The sequence below is a fragment of the Achroia grisella genome, unplaced genomic scaffold (genome assembly GCF_030625045.1).
Source record: "Achroia grisella isolate CSIRO2021 unplaced genomic scaffold, CSIRO_AGI_Agris_v1 utg1295, whole genome shotgun sequence".
Classification (NCBI taxonomy): domain Eukaryota; kingdom Metazoa; phylum Arthropoda; class Insecta; order Lepidoptera; family Pyralidae; genus Achroia; species Achroia grisella.
This window is the reverse complement of record NW_026712613.1, coordinates 568755-587562: the sequence shown is the minus strand read 5'-3', so window position 1 is coordinate 587562 and position 18808 is coordinate 568755. Positions and strand designations below refer to the sequence as shown.

Here is an 18808-nt window from a genome sequence, read left to right as displayed (position 1 = left end):
TTTGGCATCAGTATCGATCACTAATCACCACCTGATAGTTATTTTGGAAATATATTTCATGTACAGAAATGACCTCTCTACAAATTTATTATAAGTATAGAAGATTGATGACGATGATGAAGATATATATAGGCAAAAAAAAGTACAGGAAAAGACTTGGAATACAGAGATGTGTATATTAAGAACAATTGTCAAAACATTCAAGTATAAACAAAGTGTACAATAAATTAACTATAAACTTGAACAAATTACAAATTTAATTAATAAAATTACATTTCTGATTAGCCAGTACAGTACATATACAAGAAATATAATAATATATTTTAAACGAATGAAAAACGAATGAATACCGCGGCTTTGATTGACTGTACTAAACTGGTTATGTCAGCAAGTGTGGGATTTCCCAAGATATATGTATATATATATTTCTCGGTGATTGTCTACGTAACATTGGTAAACAAGGCCAAAGTATTAAGTATTTACACTGCATAGGTAGAACAATCTGTATCAACTTGTTTGAGATGGTGCAGTTTTTATGAAAATATCTTCACGACAGTAATCCGACATGGAGTCGCCAGAGAGATTGTAACGCTAACGGTTTATGCTGGCGGGGCACCAGTGGAGCAGGAGGTTAGTTAGCCCATTAGCCCACGATGGTTTCCAGGGGGAACCGCGTGGAGGTCGACCTGACATGGTACATTGCTAGCAATAAGATCATCAGTGGACATTACTAACAATCCCCTCCCCCTCAATACTTGTGTTTGTACTACCAAAGTCAGTCGGAATTATAAATTGATACTAAGATTTATTTTATTTTTATAGTATATAGGACAAACAAGCTTACTTTAGTTAGTTAGGCACTAATGCTAAGTGATAATCGTCGCTATGTACATGATATGCACAACGGACATCACGTGACACCCGCGATACTAATCATTCGTTGCCATTCTAGAGGCATGCCATGCCTAAGATGTCATAGCATAGGGGACAAACTAGCATACGTCCCACCAAATGGTAAGCGGTAACCGTCGTCAGTATATATATGCACTATGGACATCACGTTATCACGTGACAGCCCCGATACCACGTATGCGTTGCCATTCTAGAGGACTAAGATGTCATGCCTCTTATACTGTGATTTCACTACGTAATCTTGCTACAACCGAAACAGCTTACAAAGCAAGCTGCTTGGATGGTAAATTAGATCAGACTGAGGTAATCACGCACACGACATCTTACTAATAGCACAGATAACATATTATTACATACTAATAGTATAAACACGAAATTTTTGAGTACGTATAGATGGATGAATATTTGTTACTCTTTTACTCAAAAACTACTGAACGAATTTTGATGAAAATTTACAGAAATTAGATGCCTTATACATCAGAATATGGGCACAACTAATTTTACAATATATCTCTAGTTAAAATAAATAGATATTTTACAATAAAATTTCAGGAAATATCTGTAATAGTAGTTATTTAACTTATAGGTAATATACCTACAGAGATTTGGCAGCTCCATCTAATATTAATGGGTTGCGGCATATTAGCACTCCGCGGCGATAACCCCGCGAGTGTTCCTTTAAAATTTCACGCGCTCCACTCCCGTACAAAATTCATACAGCGCCGAGTAAATTGGATAGAAATAATGCGAGCCAGCTCCTCTTTGAGACATTCTGTAATCTTGTTAAACAATCAATTAAAGTAACATTTAATGTTTTCTGGAAATACGAATTTTGAACGAAATGTCTTTAGATTCTTCTTGCTTGCAACCTAGGATTATAAATTCGAGTCTACTCTGATTATTATTAATCATCTTTATTCAAACTTGATGTATTCGTGAGCATTTTTACATCAGCATTTTTTTTATCAAATCACTTACCAAGTAGCCAAGAATAAACAAGAAAGAGATTGAGCCTGTTGCTCCTTTAAACGGATATTATTCATACTTTACATTCTTAAGATTTTGTTATCATCATCTGCTTCTTCCTTCTCCCATTCATGTGTGGTCGACGTAATATGTCTCTTACATTCGTCCCTGTTCGCAGTCACATTATTTACTCCCTTACTTGCCATATCATCTTTCACACAGTCCATCCATATCTTTTTTAGCCTTCCGTTATAACCATCCATATAATATAAATTAAAAAAGTACAAATATTTTTAATATTATTACCACCGGCAATGAATGTACTTTCTATAGATTTCTTTTTAAAAAAAATAATTGATACATTTGTTATAGTTGACATTTATTATTTTGTTATAAATAACGAATACCTTAATGGTTTTTTTATGTACACCGGTTTGTTTGTCGAAAGAAGAATATAAAATTGCAACCTGTATTATGCAAGTACCAGGAGAGCAAAACGACATGAAGGTTGTTTGTATTTAAATAATTCAACAAGCGGGGATGCTCTACTCGTACCTACAAACAAGGACGCTACGTTACTAGAACGAGAAACGATGTCACTAGGAAATAGGAATTTCTATTTTTGTAATGCATATACAATTTAGTTAGACTTTTATAACAATATGATAGTTACCTATTAAGACTCGGCACAAAGTCGTCAGTTTGATATCTCTGTCTCACCTGTTTTGGCCTTATGCTCGCTTTGTAAGTTAAATTCCATATTAAAAGGAGTGATACAAGTATGCTAGTTAAATTGCAAAGTAAGGAGCCATAATACATTTTCAATGATATTTTAAATATTGTATACTATGTTATTTTTTGAAAGATCGAATGTACCCTAATAATTTTAAAAATATACTAGTGGAATTTTCGAAGTTGTTCAATAGAATGAACTGGATAGGAATATAAAAAATATCATAAGATTTAAATGTTTTATTTGTAGGATTTTGAATTGACAATAGAATAGGATAGAATAGAAAATCCTTCGTTCATTTAAACTTAAATTTGAGGCCTTTTTTTAATGTCAGAAAGCTGTCTTGTTGCTCTTTTAAATAATTGTTGGAACTTTATATTCTTAGTTAATATATGTAAATACGAACTACCACTTATTCATTAGAGTCAAAATATTAAATAGATAATTAACTGATTATTTAATCAGTATCATTGAATAAAATTAAAATCAGTGGTAGTGATTAGAGCAGACCGTCCCTAAAAGCAGCACGCATTCACGTGTTTGATGATCACGAATGAGCCAGCCATAATTGCACGACAATGTGATGTTATAATACTGTTCATATACGTATATCGGCGACGGTCACCACTTTCCATCAGTTTGACCGTCAGCATATCTGTCATGCTAGATACATCAGAAAGTTACCGTCAAATGAATTTACACTCTAATTACATTCGATTCTGAACTCGACAATCCCCTTACTAATTGGAACATCGATATTCCATTCGGAACAAAATTTGCATAAACTCGATTGGCAATGGACGAGAGCATGCATTATTGAAAGGTTGCATGGCAGCTTTGTTTTTTGCGGCTGCGGCTTTATCCAGCTGTTGCTTTGTAAATAAATTCCAGTATCTAGTATTCCGGTATTTTTAATTCCCAATCAGTATTCTACTTCAAAGGCTTGTTTCCTAATAAACATCCGGTTATTTCTGTTGCTTTCTTTTATTGCAGTTGTAGAGTATTATTTTTGTTTTTGGAATTAAAAACAAGCTCACGGCCCACCTGATAGTAAACGGTATCCGTCTCTATATAGCTACATGAACAGCTACGGACGTCACGCTATCATGTGACACCCATGATACCACTAATGCTTTGCCATTCCAAAGAATTAAAATATCATGCCAATTATCTTGTAATTTAATTGTCTAATCTGCACCCTACAACCGAACCACAGCTTACAAAGCAAGCTGCTTGGCAGCTGAAATATGTGAGAGTTAAGACTGAAATACCCACATCTGGTATGATATGTTATGCCAATTATGAACTGATATTGATGATTATTCTTTATTCGAATTATTGTGTAATGTGTAGTACAGATAAGTATAGATTACAATCTCAATTTTTTAAGTCCAAAAACACAGGATAAGGATTTAAACGGGGTCAAAGTTTGTGCAAACTAACTACTCATATAATAGCTAATATGATAAAATATATAATTTGCTATTTCCCTTTAGAAACCATCACGGTTATATTAATACAGTATTTATATTTTGTCGAATTAGACATTATTTTGAGGAAGTCCATTTCATTCCTAAATGGATTTGTAATATTTCCTTTAACTCCGCTACTATTAGCATATGTGGGACAACAAACATTTGGAAGCCTAATTCGACGAGTCTGACTAAGTTGTAATCTGATCGATAATTCTAGTCCACACTCTATTCATTGTCTGATTATACCTCTTTTAGAGGTAAATTCGTTTCGCAATATAGTTGTAGCTGCAATAACGGTCGGAGTTTGATCACTAGTGAGGTAGGTCGTAACGCTTGCGGTAGTGGTGGTCAGATTTCCACATGGAATGTTTTAATTAAATTAAATAAATTACAAATTAATTTAGCAATATAGAATTTACAATACATTACAATATATACAATAGATATAAATGAGAAAAAACTATATAGGTACGTGTGTATATTCCTTAAAATATCAAAATTAATCTCCACTAAATTTACTAATACTAAATATGTATCATGAATAATTCTCTGTGTTATATATACATGTACTTACTAAGCCCTTACTCAAGGGAAATCAAAATAAGCTTTGATGAGTACATTATTTTGATTCACCTGTAATTTTAAAGTACTCGCAACTATATAAGTTTAACAGTAGGTAAGTACGGGGGGAGAAGTGAATTGTTGGTGCTGTGGACTAATGAACCCATTATTAGCAATGTGCCATGTTAGGTTGACCCCCACGCGGTTTCCGGAAACCATCGTGATAAATTCCTGGTGTATTTGTCATGATGAGGTAACTGATCTGACCATACTAATATTATCATTTTCTAATGTATTTATTATTATTGTACTATTATTTGTATATTTAGTAAGTGTGTGTATGTCTTTTTTTAAGTATATATTAGAATATTGTTATCTATTACAAAGCCTCGAGCATTATCGTTGCCCGCTACCACCACCTACCACTTCTGTCGCAGCGTTAGGTTGGCTGAAAGAGATCTTTTGCAAAGATAAGCCCGCCCTTACTCACATTTTTGTATAACTGTCTTTGTTTATTAATGTAATAATATATAATGGTGCTTTCGAATTTGAGTATTATAATAGTACATTTATAGATTTTCTAGAAGCTAAACCATCGTCAAATCTTTGTTACTTAATTTGGTAAATCAGTTAATTAGGAATTAAATATGTATTGTTGTGATTCATTTTGTATCATCACAAAGTTTAGTTAGTTAGTTTAAACAGATTTATCCAATATAGTTTATTATTCATAGAACTTATTATATCAGTCGAATACCTATATTTTCTATATAAATATATCATGAATATTAAAACTGGTATTTTCTGTTTTTTTTTTACATTTTAACAACAAGGAAAAAGGAAAAAAATGTTAGGCCAGTCTCCTCTGATCTGACTTACCTAAACGTTTTTAAGAAGATCCTTCATGACATTTTGATTCATAAATGTTACTGAACTTTGTTAATTATAAATATAATCATATATAAAGTTGTCCACGTTTTTATTATTGTACCAAATACATTGGTGTCACATACTCGTATATATTTACTTATTGGACTGACTTACTTGTAACGTATGCTCTACATCTTATTAATTAATATTATGGACACGAAAGTTTGTGAGTATGAATGGATGTTTGTTACTCTTCCACGCAAAAACTACTGAACTAATTTTGATGAAACTTTACAGTAATATAGCTTATACATCATAACATATAGGCTATAAAATTCACGGGGGTGAAACCGTGGGCACAGCTGGTGGAAATATAATTATTTTAGTAATAACTTAAACTGATCACAATAAAGATATGGGAATTTCAATATAATTGAAGAATACAATACCTTCTACAAGTATCTGCCGGCCCTAGCACAGACGAATCTTTTATTAACAAAACAAGAATTAATCACTCAAACTCAACAAAATAGAATAAGGCAGTAATGTTAAAAATACGTTGATTAAAAATGAAGCGCAATATTTTAGAAAAGTTTTGCCGAGTATTTGAATAAACTCACTCTGTGTAAGGCTTTTAAGGATAATATTTGCGGAATTAGCCTGACATTAAGACCACTTCCAAGTTTCATCAGCGACGGACGCGGCGCCGGAGGCTGTATTCAATTATTTACCACGCCGGTTAAGTATTCATAAAACATGCCAAGTGTGAGTGATATAATTGCGTTGAGTTCCACACATGCTTCCGTAAGTATAATACATAAAGTAAGTAACATTAATGGTATACGCGCCACCTCTAAGTAAGGGAAAGGCTTCATCGTATATATATGTTTATATTTTTATTTATTCTTTGCACACAAAATTGTATTCTTGTCGGACTTTAAGCTATCTTTTGTTGTTATTTTTTATACTCAATATATGTACCTAAATTACCTACAATATATTAAAATTATAATATGTACATTAGAAAAGTAAGCGATGTGACTCAACCAGGATATGCTTGACAGAACTGAGAAATGTACTTTAATTACCGGTTAGCTGAGTTTATTGTCACTTCTCAGTTCGAAAGCACTCCGAAATGACGGTAGATTTGTTCGTTTTAAAAATTTTCTGTTTTTGTGGGTAACGGGTTAGTTGGTAAGCGGTTTTCTATCCTAACTGTCCTCTCTAATGAAAATGGTATGGTACATCCGCCTGCGCTAAGTATACGCTGGTGGGGCACCAATAGATGATGATAAGATGAAGGCAGGTCAGTTAGTCCACGTGACAAATTCATCAGGGATTTATCACGATGGTTTCCAGGGGAAACCACATGGAGGTCAACCTGATATGGTACATTGCTAGCAATGGGATCATCCGTCCACATTCTAACAATAAAACACCGCAGTCTGTGATACATGTCATAACGGAATACCCAATGTAAAAAAAAACACTTCTAATATATATAACTGGTTACAAAAATGGTACTCAATCACGCTCGTTTATTTAGTGGTCACAGTCTCCCGTGAGTGTGGCGGGGGGCGCTGCTGAATCCCCACCCGAGGGCTTCAGACGAGCTGCAAGAGGCTCCTTCTCCGCCATCTTGGATTTACTCACCGCCACTACTAACTTGGATCAACGACAGGTAACATTTATACCAATTATGTAAAAATTTATAAACGTATGTATGAATGATACCACTATTTTTTAATGGATGATTATGGACTCCATGGACTATGAACAGTTTTCAACGTTAGATAGAATGATTCAAGAGGAAGGTTTATATATATGACATGCGTGTTATAGTATAGAACAACTCAATAAATTGTATGAAAAAGTGAAAGGGAAGAAGCTATATAATAATAAATGGGTAATACCACTATTTAGGTCTCAAAAAACCAGCTTCAGTCGCACTATTAATGATAACTCATAAAAAACTTGTAAGATCTTGGTATGAGATGGTGACAATCAAACAGAAGCCCTATCTAATGGTAAATGGTTACCCTAGCCTATATGAGTCTAATAAAAAACCACACCAAAATCGGTAGAAAAAAAGTATTGAGAAATAAAACACAAAAAATAGAGTGGTTTTGAGCACATCATCATTGTTTCTTTCGGTTCAAATAAAATTAAATCGTAATGAAATTATTTTAATACCAGAAGTCAAATATATAAAAATGGTTAAATTACTATAATTAAATATGATATACATACCTATTTTAAATACAGTCAAAATTAAATGGTAATGAATAATAATGATAAGTATGTAGGTATCACATACACAATCACAAAAAATTTGAAGTCTATTATGACAAATAGTCCATTAAAAATTGTGAGACCTAATAGACAATTAAACCCAGAACCTAATTTATGTAACGCAATTTACCACTACGCTACAGAGTTCTTTATTATTAAATATGATCAGTTGTAAAAAGCTAAAAAACTAACGTAGGGAAGTATCTTGTTATAAAATATATTGTCGTATAAGTGATTCTTTATATATTTTTGTAATTTGAAACGTAAAATGTAATTATGAATTGCGAAAACACATTACTCTGACATTTTAAGCTGTATGCTTACCGCTCTACGCTCACAAACGAAATATAAAGAGAACATAATATTGCTCTTGTTGTCTATTTACATGTAACTAAAATATCTATAAATAAGTATATATGAAAGGAAAATGATGGAAAAACTTTTTCGTTTTACCAACTCTGAACATGGTCTTCAAGTTGCTGGATTTCCATTAAACACCTTTTTGGCGGGATTTGCCTGTCCCAGGGCAGAGATAACGTAAGACTATAGCCCAGGGCGAGTTACAAGATCTTACTTGAAAACTGCCTATTTGGGACTTTGTTAAAACTTTTTGAGACAATATATTGCGGTCTTATAATACAAAGATGAAAATATGCTATTTTATTAATAACTAGCTACTCGGCCCGGCTTTGCACGGGTGTACATGTATTATATATATAAACCATCCTCTAGAACCACTCTATCTACTTAAAAAACCGCTTCAAAATCCGTTGCGTAATTTTAAAGATTTAAGCATACATAGGGACGGACAGACAGCGACAGCGACTTTATTTTATACTATGTAATGATAATAATAAATAATATTACACTTTATTTTGTAATAATATAATTGCATTATCAGCATAGAACCTGAAAGTGCGATTTCAAATAATATTCACACTCAAATTAACGAATGAATTACCAGCTGAGATTTTCTTTACAGACTACAGCATGAAGTTTTTTAAAAAGGGTTTCTTAAGGGTCGGCAACACGTACGTGGCACCAGTGGTGTTTCAGACGTCCATAGGCTGCAGTAACCGATTACGATCCGTTATATTCTGTTTTTTCTGTTAATCTTATTGTGTTTTTGTATTTGACCCTAATAAATTAGTGCTGGTTGGTAGTTTGTATTCACACGTTTCGACTTGTGAAATGTGAACTTAAGGACTATTTAAAAGAGCAACACACAATTTTTTTCCCTCATTCTTATTGTGATGAGACAGCTTTCCGAATGAGCGGTAGAGTAAAAACAAATTTACTATTCCAAAGTGTTTATATTAAGTTTATTTGAATAAATTATTTTCTATTCTATCCTGTATACTTGTTAGTCATTATTCGGGCTTAAAAACAATGGTTCTATATATATGCAAATCAGTAATATATTTTTATTGAAAATCGGCAGTAAGGCATTTCAGGTATTTGTCACTGAATGTCAGTAAAAATCACTAGGTAATTGCCACTTCATATAAAAGGAACCCAAATTGGGTTTTCTATACTGAGCAGCTAGTTCGAACAAACTTTTCTGAACTGCTCAAGTTTGAATGTGGCGTGCCGCAAAATGTTTAGCCATGATTTATTGAACGTCAATAAACTTTTATATTAGCAATTATAATAATTAGATACTTTCCGTTTTCACTTGTTATGGAGTTGGTTGGTAATGTTTTACTATTGTGACTTGAATAGCAAGTAAGAGGATGGCCAATCGGATGATAAATGGCAACAATCTCATACATATGAACATCACCACGCACATCACGTTATCAAGTAACATACGTTATACATTTTTATATATAAATAATATGGCAAACTACTATCATGTGATATCCATGATATCACTCATGAGTTTTTCATTCTGGAGGACTACGATGTTATGACTCTTATTCTAACTACACTGTCTTATGTCAATGTTCAACTAAAAGCAACTTACAAAGCTGCTTAACGACTGAAAGAAATATTCATGCAGACGAGTTCTTACAGAACTTATCTTGGTAAAACACACAGATACAGTACAGATAAATTAAACCTTATATTATAAAGAGAGAGCAGATTTATGTTGAAGAAAACAAACTCGGGAATCACAAACCTTCAAGAAAAGAGTTTATTCCTGCCTTAAAAGGGCGGTAACTCACTTGCAATTCTCCTAGTGTTGTGTGCTCATGTACGGCGGTAATTAATACCACAAGGTAAGCCGCAAGCTAGTTTGTCCCTTGTATAATAATAAAAATACCAATTTGAGAAGTTATACCTCTGTTTGAAACGTAAGTCTAGTAGTAGTCTATATAATTTAAGAAAATTAAATAACAAAATTATTAGTACCTACACAAAATTTTTTTACGGACGGAGAAGCTAGGGCGGACTCTAATATATCTATAAAAGGATAAATCCTTCAGTCACGACGCCCAACAAAAGCGGAGCTAGATAAAGGGAAACCATGTTAAAGCCATTCTACTTTTTATCGGGGAAGGGAGAGCTCCACCCCATTAGGCGAGCTATTCCATTAGTCCTAACTAACACAATATCCGCTCAGTAAAGCCTCCAGTTAACTATACACTCGGTACAAAAAGTGTCGTTTCCGGGGAAACGGGCGGTACAACGTTTATTGTTCGGACAATTGGATACGATACTCGGTTTTGTTCAAGAGCGTACGATGTTATAGTTATACAGTGTAGCTTTGTTTGAGTTAATTTGAAATTCTGGTCGTGCTTCCGCATTCACTGGATAGAGTTCGACCTTAACATTTACAGAGTTCGACCAGTACCAATGTACCAATAGGTATAACAAGAGCAAACTTAACTATTATTATTTTCTAAATTTTTAAAATGTTTTTTATATGAATATAATTAAAAATAATTTAAAATACAGTCATAAATATTATATTATAATTTTATACATTCACTTGTGGCGTTTCTGAACATACGCTGTCGTAACGATAGGTCTGTTCATAGAGACCTGTCGTTCTGAAATTGTGTACGATATGCAAAGCTCCGTTCAGAATAGAGAGAATATTTTCCTGTATTTTGTATTATATGTTTAAATTACTTGTAAAGGTTTATGTATTCATTGAATAACACTTTTAAAAGGTTATACATGAACACTGAACATTATTGAACCACCTAATACAGAGGTCTAAGTACACCTATAATATGTCAAACACTTATTGTCTGTGATCAGCGCGACTGTTGACTGGTAGAGAATGTCATCAGGCATAAAGTGCGTCCTGTATACAATTTTATACACAAAAGAATAATATTTTTCTAAGCATTATTATCACGGACCTTCACTGTGTAAAAATTTGACTATAATCCCAGATTGATGAGATATTGTCAACTATCAACTTTCTAATGATTCTAACACATATGCCAAGTACATTTTGAATGGATTTAACAGAGAGCACACCTGCCAATATAACGCGGATTATTTGGCCTTGTTTCCATCGTCGAGAAATCTGAAATATAAATGTCAAAGTTGTTTTTATGTCGCACTCTCAGCTTTTGTAATTATATATGTACATATCGAAGGTAATATATTTCTAAGCTGGGCTAGTAATCCATCAGCCCACGACGCTTTCAAGATTTAAATTATCATGTATAGGTATACCTTTTTATGTATTCTGAATAGACTTGTCTTTAATAATTTAGATGGTAGTGAAATCACTTCTACTCGACCTGCATCTTTATTGAAGGGATCTCTATTTTCTTTGGTACAATAAAATACAGCTCATGTTATTCCTTAATAATAACGTAGATTCAGTCGCAGTAAAATAAACATTTTTTTTAACCAAACAGTAATTCAGTTTATCCTGTCTTATTAATATTGTAACGGCGAAAGTTTGTGAGTAGGGGTGGATATTACTCTTTCACCCAAAAATTATTGAATGGATTTTATGAAACTTTACAAAAATATAGCTCATACATCAGAATAACTATAAATTTCAGACGGATGAAACCGTGGGCACCGCTAGTTATTATATATTACTGTAATAGCATATATATAAATAACATTAATAGTTTATTATAGTATATTTACCGTGAGCATTTAATTATGTGCTACCGATATTGCGACGCCGTTACAAACATCCTGGTCACGGCACGACTTACTTTAAAACAATTTTTATTAATAAGAAACAATACGATTTTGACTCGGTTCAAAAATGTGCTATAAAAATTATTATCTGGCGGTATCGAACCGCTCACCTTGTGGCGAGATTTTAGCGAGACGTATCGCTTTGTGTGTTCCACCAAATATAGGTACTACGGACTGTGTTAAGATGAATTTTTCGATATAATGCCCACGGGTTCCTTTTACCATCGCAGCGCTAGCTATCGACAGGGAATTCATCCCCACACGCTGGAACATAAATAGTCTAGGACAGTGCAGTTTCAGACGAGCTTCCTACCGCGTACACTTATGTAGATTGTGGAATTAACCACCTGCTGCGGTTTTCTCGAAAGATTAATAAGGTTTTTCAAGAAGAATATATTAAGATTATATTCTTAAGAGTCGGCAACACGCACCAGACACATTGTATTTCAAGCGTATATATGCTACGGTGGCTGTTTACGATCAGATGAACTGTATGCTTATTTGTCACCATCGTTGTATAAAAACAAATTCCTCGTTATATTAGGTAGAATATTTTGAAGACGAAATTAGTAAGTAAATACATTGCCACGAAAACAACCTCAACTCCCAGAATTTATCTAATAAATGTATGTAGCACAGAAGGTAGCTCGGGGGCTTGGGCGGATGTTACCAGTCAAAACAAACCAAAGTACTTGTTTGTAATGTATGTATGTATACCTAGTAGGTAGAGCTATTCTATATGTATATTATTATGTTTCTTGGAAATACAACACGGCCCAATCTTTTTACACAAGTATAATGTTTGGTTAAACATTGAGGTACAGTTAGCTTCATAAATAGGTACTTATATAGTTAATATTATTGTGAACGTTCAGGCCTAATAATTACGTCGACTTGACATAAAGGTCGTGAATTTGTTTCTGATCGATAATAAAATCTTTGTGTGTTTATTGAAAAGTTATCCAATTATTCATTATTTTTATTATTACTTTTATTATTACTTTATTATCCTCATCTGTTATTGTTCAGATGCATACATAATGAATATCGAAATAATATAATAGAAATACGGAATAAAAACTACAAATATCGATGTATATTAGGGTTGCCAACCCAAAATATAAAAACCAGAATTTAAAGTTGGAACAACCAGGACAATTTCGCAGTAATAGTTGCAATAGTTAAATTAATATGAAGAGAAAAAAGGTGAAATGAAGTTCAAGTAGGTATTTAAAATATTTAATAATAAAAGTATTCGAACAAAATTATATTTTAATTTTTAAATTTATTGATGTTTTATTATGTTAGTTGTAGGTATTATGCGCAGTGGATTTATTAAACAGGTTTAAATTTACGTACTTATTTTTTTATTTAGACACAACAATAATCTTAGGACTTGCAAAACCAGAGAGAATGTATAGACAATAAGTTACAGATTAATAAATCTATCTGTATCTCTACAGACTATACTAACAATATTTATAAACCTTTACGCTACTAACAATTCAAGACGTCCCAGGACACTACAAAAACTGGGATATGTCCTGGGAAAATGGGAGGTTGGTTCTAATGTACCTATACCTAAACAAACCCAGAGAACTAACAACCCAATAAGTCACGTGAACGTAATGTAAGAGGTTTCATGTGAACTGAAATTATTCAATTTCCGGTACATTTCGCCGCGAATCGCGATCGACGTTCCGGTCACTTGAGTGCCTACACCTGAGCATATTGGCAATGTATTTACGTACATACCTACACAGATATATGACATCTCGTCTTTTAAATAGAAAAATGGCACTAGACAAAATGTACATTTTTTACAAGCATTTAAAACTTTTAAATTTATTTATTCGTTTAAAGTTTTAACAAAAATTCACACAGAAGTACTTTATATCATTTTAAAAGTATTTATATAATGAATAAGACGTTAGATTTTAATTTAATTGATTAGATAGATATATTAGATTAGACGTAATTTTCATTGATTTACATAAAAGGCAATTCTAGCTTCTAAGTTTGAAAAATTACATTTTTCTATTTAATCAACGATCTATATCTATATTAAAACGTCAAGCAAAGCTTTGTACGGCTTTTTACGAAAATTGCGGTGTACGATATGTCGCCTACTTATTTTTACATAGTATAAAACAAAGCTGTCTGCGCGCTTTTACGCGTTATATCTTTTATATTACGCAACGGATTTTATTGTAGTTTTCAGCAATAGATATAGTAATTCAAGAGCATTGTTTATATGTATAATACATGCGTGTTATAGTACCGAATTTGAAGAGAAATTCAATGATTTGTAATGCATCCATGAAGGACGGGTCGCTAGTAGTTTATATAGATGTATGTTTCAGGCGTCCATAGGCTACGGTAACCGTTTACCATCAGATGGGCCGTATGCTTGTTTGCCACCTACGTGGTATAAAAAAAATAGAGAAAAAGTGTAGAATGTTATTAAGTTTTTAAATACGATTTCACATGTTCGCAAACATCCCTTACCACAAATATACCAGAAATTCTCACTTTTAAAATATCTACATATCTCATATTTACCTCCTCCTACACTTTGCCACATAGGGGAGGTGGTGGCAAGATGGGGTACTTAAGCTTTAAAGGTCTGTAATATAAAAAATTACATAGTGAAACAATCATATTTATTTTTTAAATAACAACTAATTATTATTATTCTTATATTTGGTGTCATTAGGAACTTTAGGTAACACATTTGAGAGAAAAAAAATAAAATAAAAAAAAGGTGTTTTGCCCCGTCTTGCCCCATGGTGCTGGTAAGATGGGGTACCCCCTGAGGTAAGATGGGGTGATGAGAATGATCCTATGATCTCTGTAGAACAATGATTATTCGAGCTGGCAGAACACGTAGACATGGATGACTTCATCATCATCATCATCATCTTATTTCTACGCAGCTATTATGAGTCCATCTTCCACTTAATGAGCATGATATCCACCCTTCAATGGAAACGGAACAAACTTCATCACAATACATACATGGTGTGTTCCCCCATCTTCACTTTCATATTCAGATGTTGAAACTCTTCATTGTTTTGCTGTTTTCGGTGATCGGCTATTCTTCTTTAATTTTTTATTTTGATCTTTTGTAGTAGTGTTCTTCTGTTTTTTTTTTATATTCATCTTTTCTCTTTTTTGTTTCTATTTTCTATAGTTTTTCTGTTCAGCTCTGTTTTTTTTTGTGGGCGATGACTTCTAATTCTTTTTTGTAGGAGGCGACGTGATAATTGCTGTGTGTCCACGCTTTTTAGCAACACGAGAGAATTTCCTTAGGAAGCCTTAACTTTTCTCTCTATAACCCATTTTTTCATCCAAAACCGCTTGAACTCTTCGCTTCCCGCATGGATTCTTCGGATCACGACCGACGACGTTAATCGTAGAATCATTCTAAAAAGACAAACTCACAAAAACGAACTCATTTTTTGGAAAACAAACTAGAACCGAATTATTCTCATCAGTTACCCCATCTTGCCTGCAGAGCCCTTTTATATAAAAAAATAAATAAAAACAAAACAGTCAATAATATTTAAAGAACACAATGCCTACTTTTTTATAGATTAGTTTAAGCATCAATCACAACAACACCTCACCAGGTAACGTTATTTAACAAACCATAGTCACGTGTTAAGCCAGAAGAAAATGTGATAAGCAACTTGCAATAAAACACTTATTTTGCATTTTTTTCGACACTGTACACTTGTGAACCACTAAACACACGGCGACTGATAAGTCTCATGGTGGCGCGTCGCACGATGATTGAAAGAGCGTGATTGATCAATTTGAACTGTAAATTTTGGTGGATACCCCGTCTTACCCACTACCCCATCTTACCTCCATCTCCCCTACAACATACATGCCTACACTCTCATTTACGTAAGATCACATAGAGTGTGGGCATGTAATAAGAAAAAATACTTGTCTATACAAAATAAGTAAAATTTGTTCTTTATAATCTTTAAAACGGCTGGACAGATTTAGACGGGTTTTCACTAACAAATAGCTAATGTTATAAGTCGTGACTTAGGCTACTTTTGTTTTAATAAAAAAATGGTCAAATTCCACGCGAAGAAGTCGCAGGTTACGGCTAGTATTTTATATAAAATAAACAGTAGGTACTTCGATCTACCTTTGAACTATTTTATTCATACTTTCGGTAAGTTTTTAATCGTAGAACAAATCTATCCTAATAATAAAACACTTGTGAGGAAAATTAATTAAGAGGTGATATTTTGGAATGGTTTTATAATTTGCTCTAATCATAGTATGTAAGTACTGAGGGAGGATACTGTTTAATAATGTGGATTATTAGGCCCATTGCTGCGGTAGATACTAAAAATCGTGTAGCATGTCAGGTCGACCTCTACACGAAGACCCCCGGGAATAGTCTTTGTTAGCATCCATTATAGTTTGCCACTTAGCCGTTACACACGGGCCGTTAGCACCATCATCCTGCGCTGGTGCCTCATCAGTATATACCGTTAGCACATAAGTAATAATATTATGACCTATTACAAAAATGTATGCATAAATTTGTTTCAGGATCAATCGGACGGGTCTACGACACCTCGCAACGACAAGTCTGGTGGACACTCACCCGCTACTAATGAAGGTAAATAAAGTTCTGTTGTAACTAGTGGTGGCCCAAATTATACTATAATTCCTTTAAATAAGTTTGACCTTTTTAAGATCTTATTATCAATTACTATATATGACATATCTAGTTTTCTAGAATGGCAAACGGATGAGTGGTATGGCGTGATACGACAACATTATGTTTGCAATTCCTTTTTTTTTACTACTCTAATGCCGCAGCTGGCCTTTACAGCTTCTCCGGAGGATAGGGGGTGAGTGCAGATGGCACTGTAATACCGCGGAAGGAGTTATGGAGCGGCTGAAGGCCAACTTCCGCCTGTCTGATACGATACGACGTTCGAACCTCGGTTCTGGCGTTAACGTCGATCCCCGTTAAAATTGTGCGAGGGATCGATCGGAGGGGACCTGCAATCCCTTGTTAAACAATGATACATGCCCCTCCTTGACGTGTTTAATGAACGGTCCCTAATTGGATTTACGAACGGACTGTCCACGTGAAAGTAAGTGGCAACCTATATTCATGAACAGCACTACGGACCTCACGTTATCAGATAACGCACCTAATACCACTATTGCGCTGCTACTTCGAAAAACTGCGTCCCTATTCCTATTTAAACAGCCTTGGTAGTATTGGTTTAGCATACCGCTTTACTATACGATAGTCGCGGGTTCGATTCCTAGCACGACACAAGTTTGTATTCATGAGTATGATTATTTGCATCGGCCTGGGTACTTTCTTTGTACCTATAATATTTGTATATTTATTTAACTAAAAGTATCTCCATTTATTTATATCAGTTGTCTAGTACGTGTTATGAGTACTAGACAACTGCTCTACTTTCTGCAAGCTCTGCTTGTCTTGGGACTAAATGGCGTTGATAAAGCATACAAAGATATTATGCCTCTTATGCTGGAATATCACTTCCTCACCCTTTAACCGAAGCAAATCTTGCAACTGCTCGGCGGTTATTGTGCCATCATAGCTTACTCGCTGCAGGTGCAGAACACGACAGCGAGCGGTGATGGTCAGCTACGGCGCTACTAGATCGACTCGCGCAGCGCGGATTTGCAGCGGACACTCGACTGGCACTGCCCCCCACAGGTTTCTTACTAACTTTTTGTATCTTATTATAAACTCGAAAGTTTATGAAACTAGCCTATGTTCTTTGATATAATATAATCTATGTTCATACAAAAATTCATAAGGATCCTTTCAGAAGTTTAGTGGCGAAAAAGTAGTGTTAGTGTAGTTATGATATTGTATTACTTTAGATATGACATACCTACTCTACAACTAGATATATGCTATATCTAAAGTACTAGAAAAAATTGTGTTGTCCAAATAAAGGATTTTAATTTAAACTTTGATATTTGCAGGATGCGCCCGTTACAGAGAGTTATGCTACCGCGCGGCGCACGCGCACCTCCCCGAGGAAGCCGCTGCACGCGCCTGCGACTGCGCCAACTGCACTGCACGCCGCAACTCCACCGCAGAACCATGAGATACATTCCAAGTTCGTCCAACCACATCCCTGACGCGACCAATACCCGCCCTGCCCTGCCTGTGGACTCGACGAACAAACTAGCGTATCCAATTTCCTTCAGAAATTCTTAATTCGACTATTCCTCATTTCTCATAGTTCTTCTAAACTCAAAATTGAAAAAAGCGAAATGTAACTGCAGCTGTGTATGGTGACAGACATACAGACTGTCCAAAAATTACGACGATAATCCGGAACTAGGATAGTTCTATCCTAGTTTCGGTCATAGTCAGAAAAATAAAATTTTCAATCTGTGATTATAAAACTGTAGGTATTTAAAAACAGTTGGTCCTGCTTTCGGTTTCTCAGCGAATTTCTCTTCCCTAATTGCCCGTATGCAACTACAATGGGCATTGTCTCATCTCAATTTGTAAATACAAATTCCCCTCATTCTAAATCATGTCGTGTATAGATATGTTTGCACTCTGTAATCTACACACTGGCGTTCAATTGAACATTTATTATGCTACGTACTAACACTACTAATAAATCTCAATTCTAATTGATTAAAGTGGTCCAGTCTGCAATTGAGTTTCAGATGCAAGCCCAGTTCTACAATTCGAAACTGTGTACTATTACACAACTGCAAAATTGTGTATTGTAATTTGTTTCAAATTACCATTCTTAGTAATAAAGTAACATAATTAAGATACTCAATTGCCAACCTACCTTATTTCTACTTGGACAAAATTCAGAAGCCAGTC

General features: G+C 34.2%; 1 protein-coding gene across 2 annotated transcripts in view; it reads left to right on the top strand.

Annotated features, from left to right (window-relative positions):
- LOC131855039 (ankyrin repeat domain-containing protein 29-like) overlaps positions 1-18203 on the top strand; it is a 73280-nt gene extending 55077 nt beyond the window's left edge. The window contains exons 9-12 of one of the 2 annotated variants that reach the window (XR_009358089.1): positions 7064-7198; positions 16510-16579; positions 17547-17665; positions 17941-18203. Coding sequence is in view for 1 of the 2 variants with exons in the window: in XM_059206250.1 (XP_059062233.1) it covers positions 7064-7198; positions 16510-16579; positions 17561-17586 (231 nt within the window). In the remaining variant the exon portion in view is untranslated. Of the gene's footprint in view, positions 1-7063; positions 7199-16509; positions 16580-17546; positions 17666-17940 lie in introns of those variants that run through there. The other variant, XM_059206250.1, reaches the window with a different exon arrangement.
- The last annotated feature ends 605 nt before the right edge of the window (positions 18204-18808 follow it).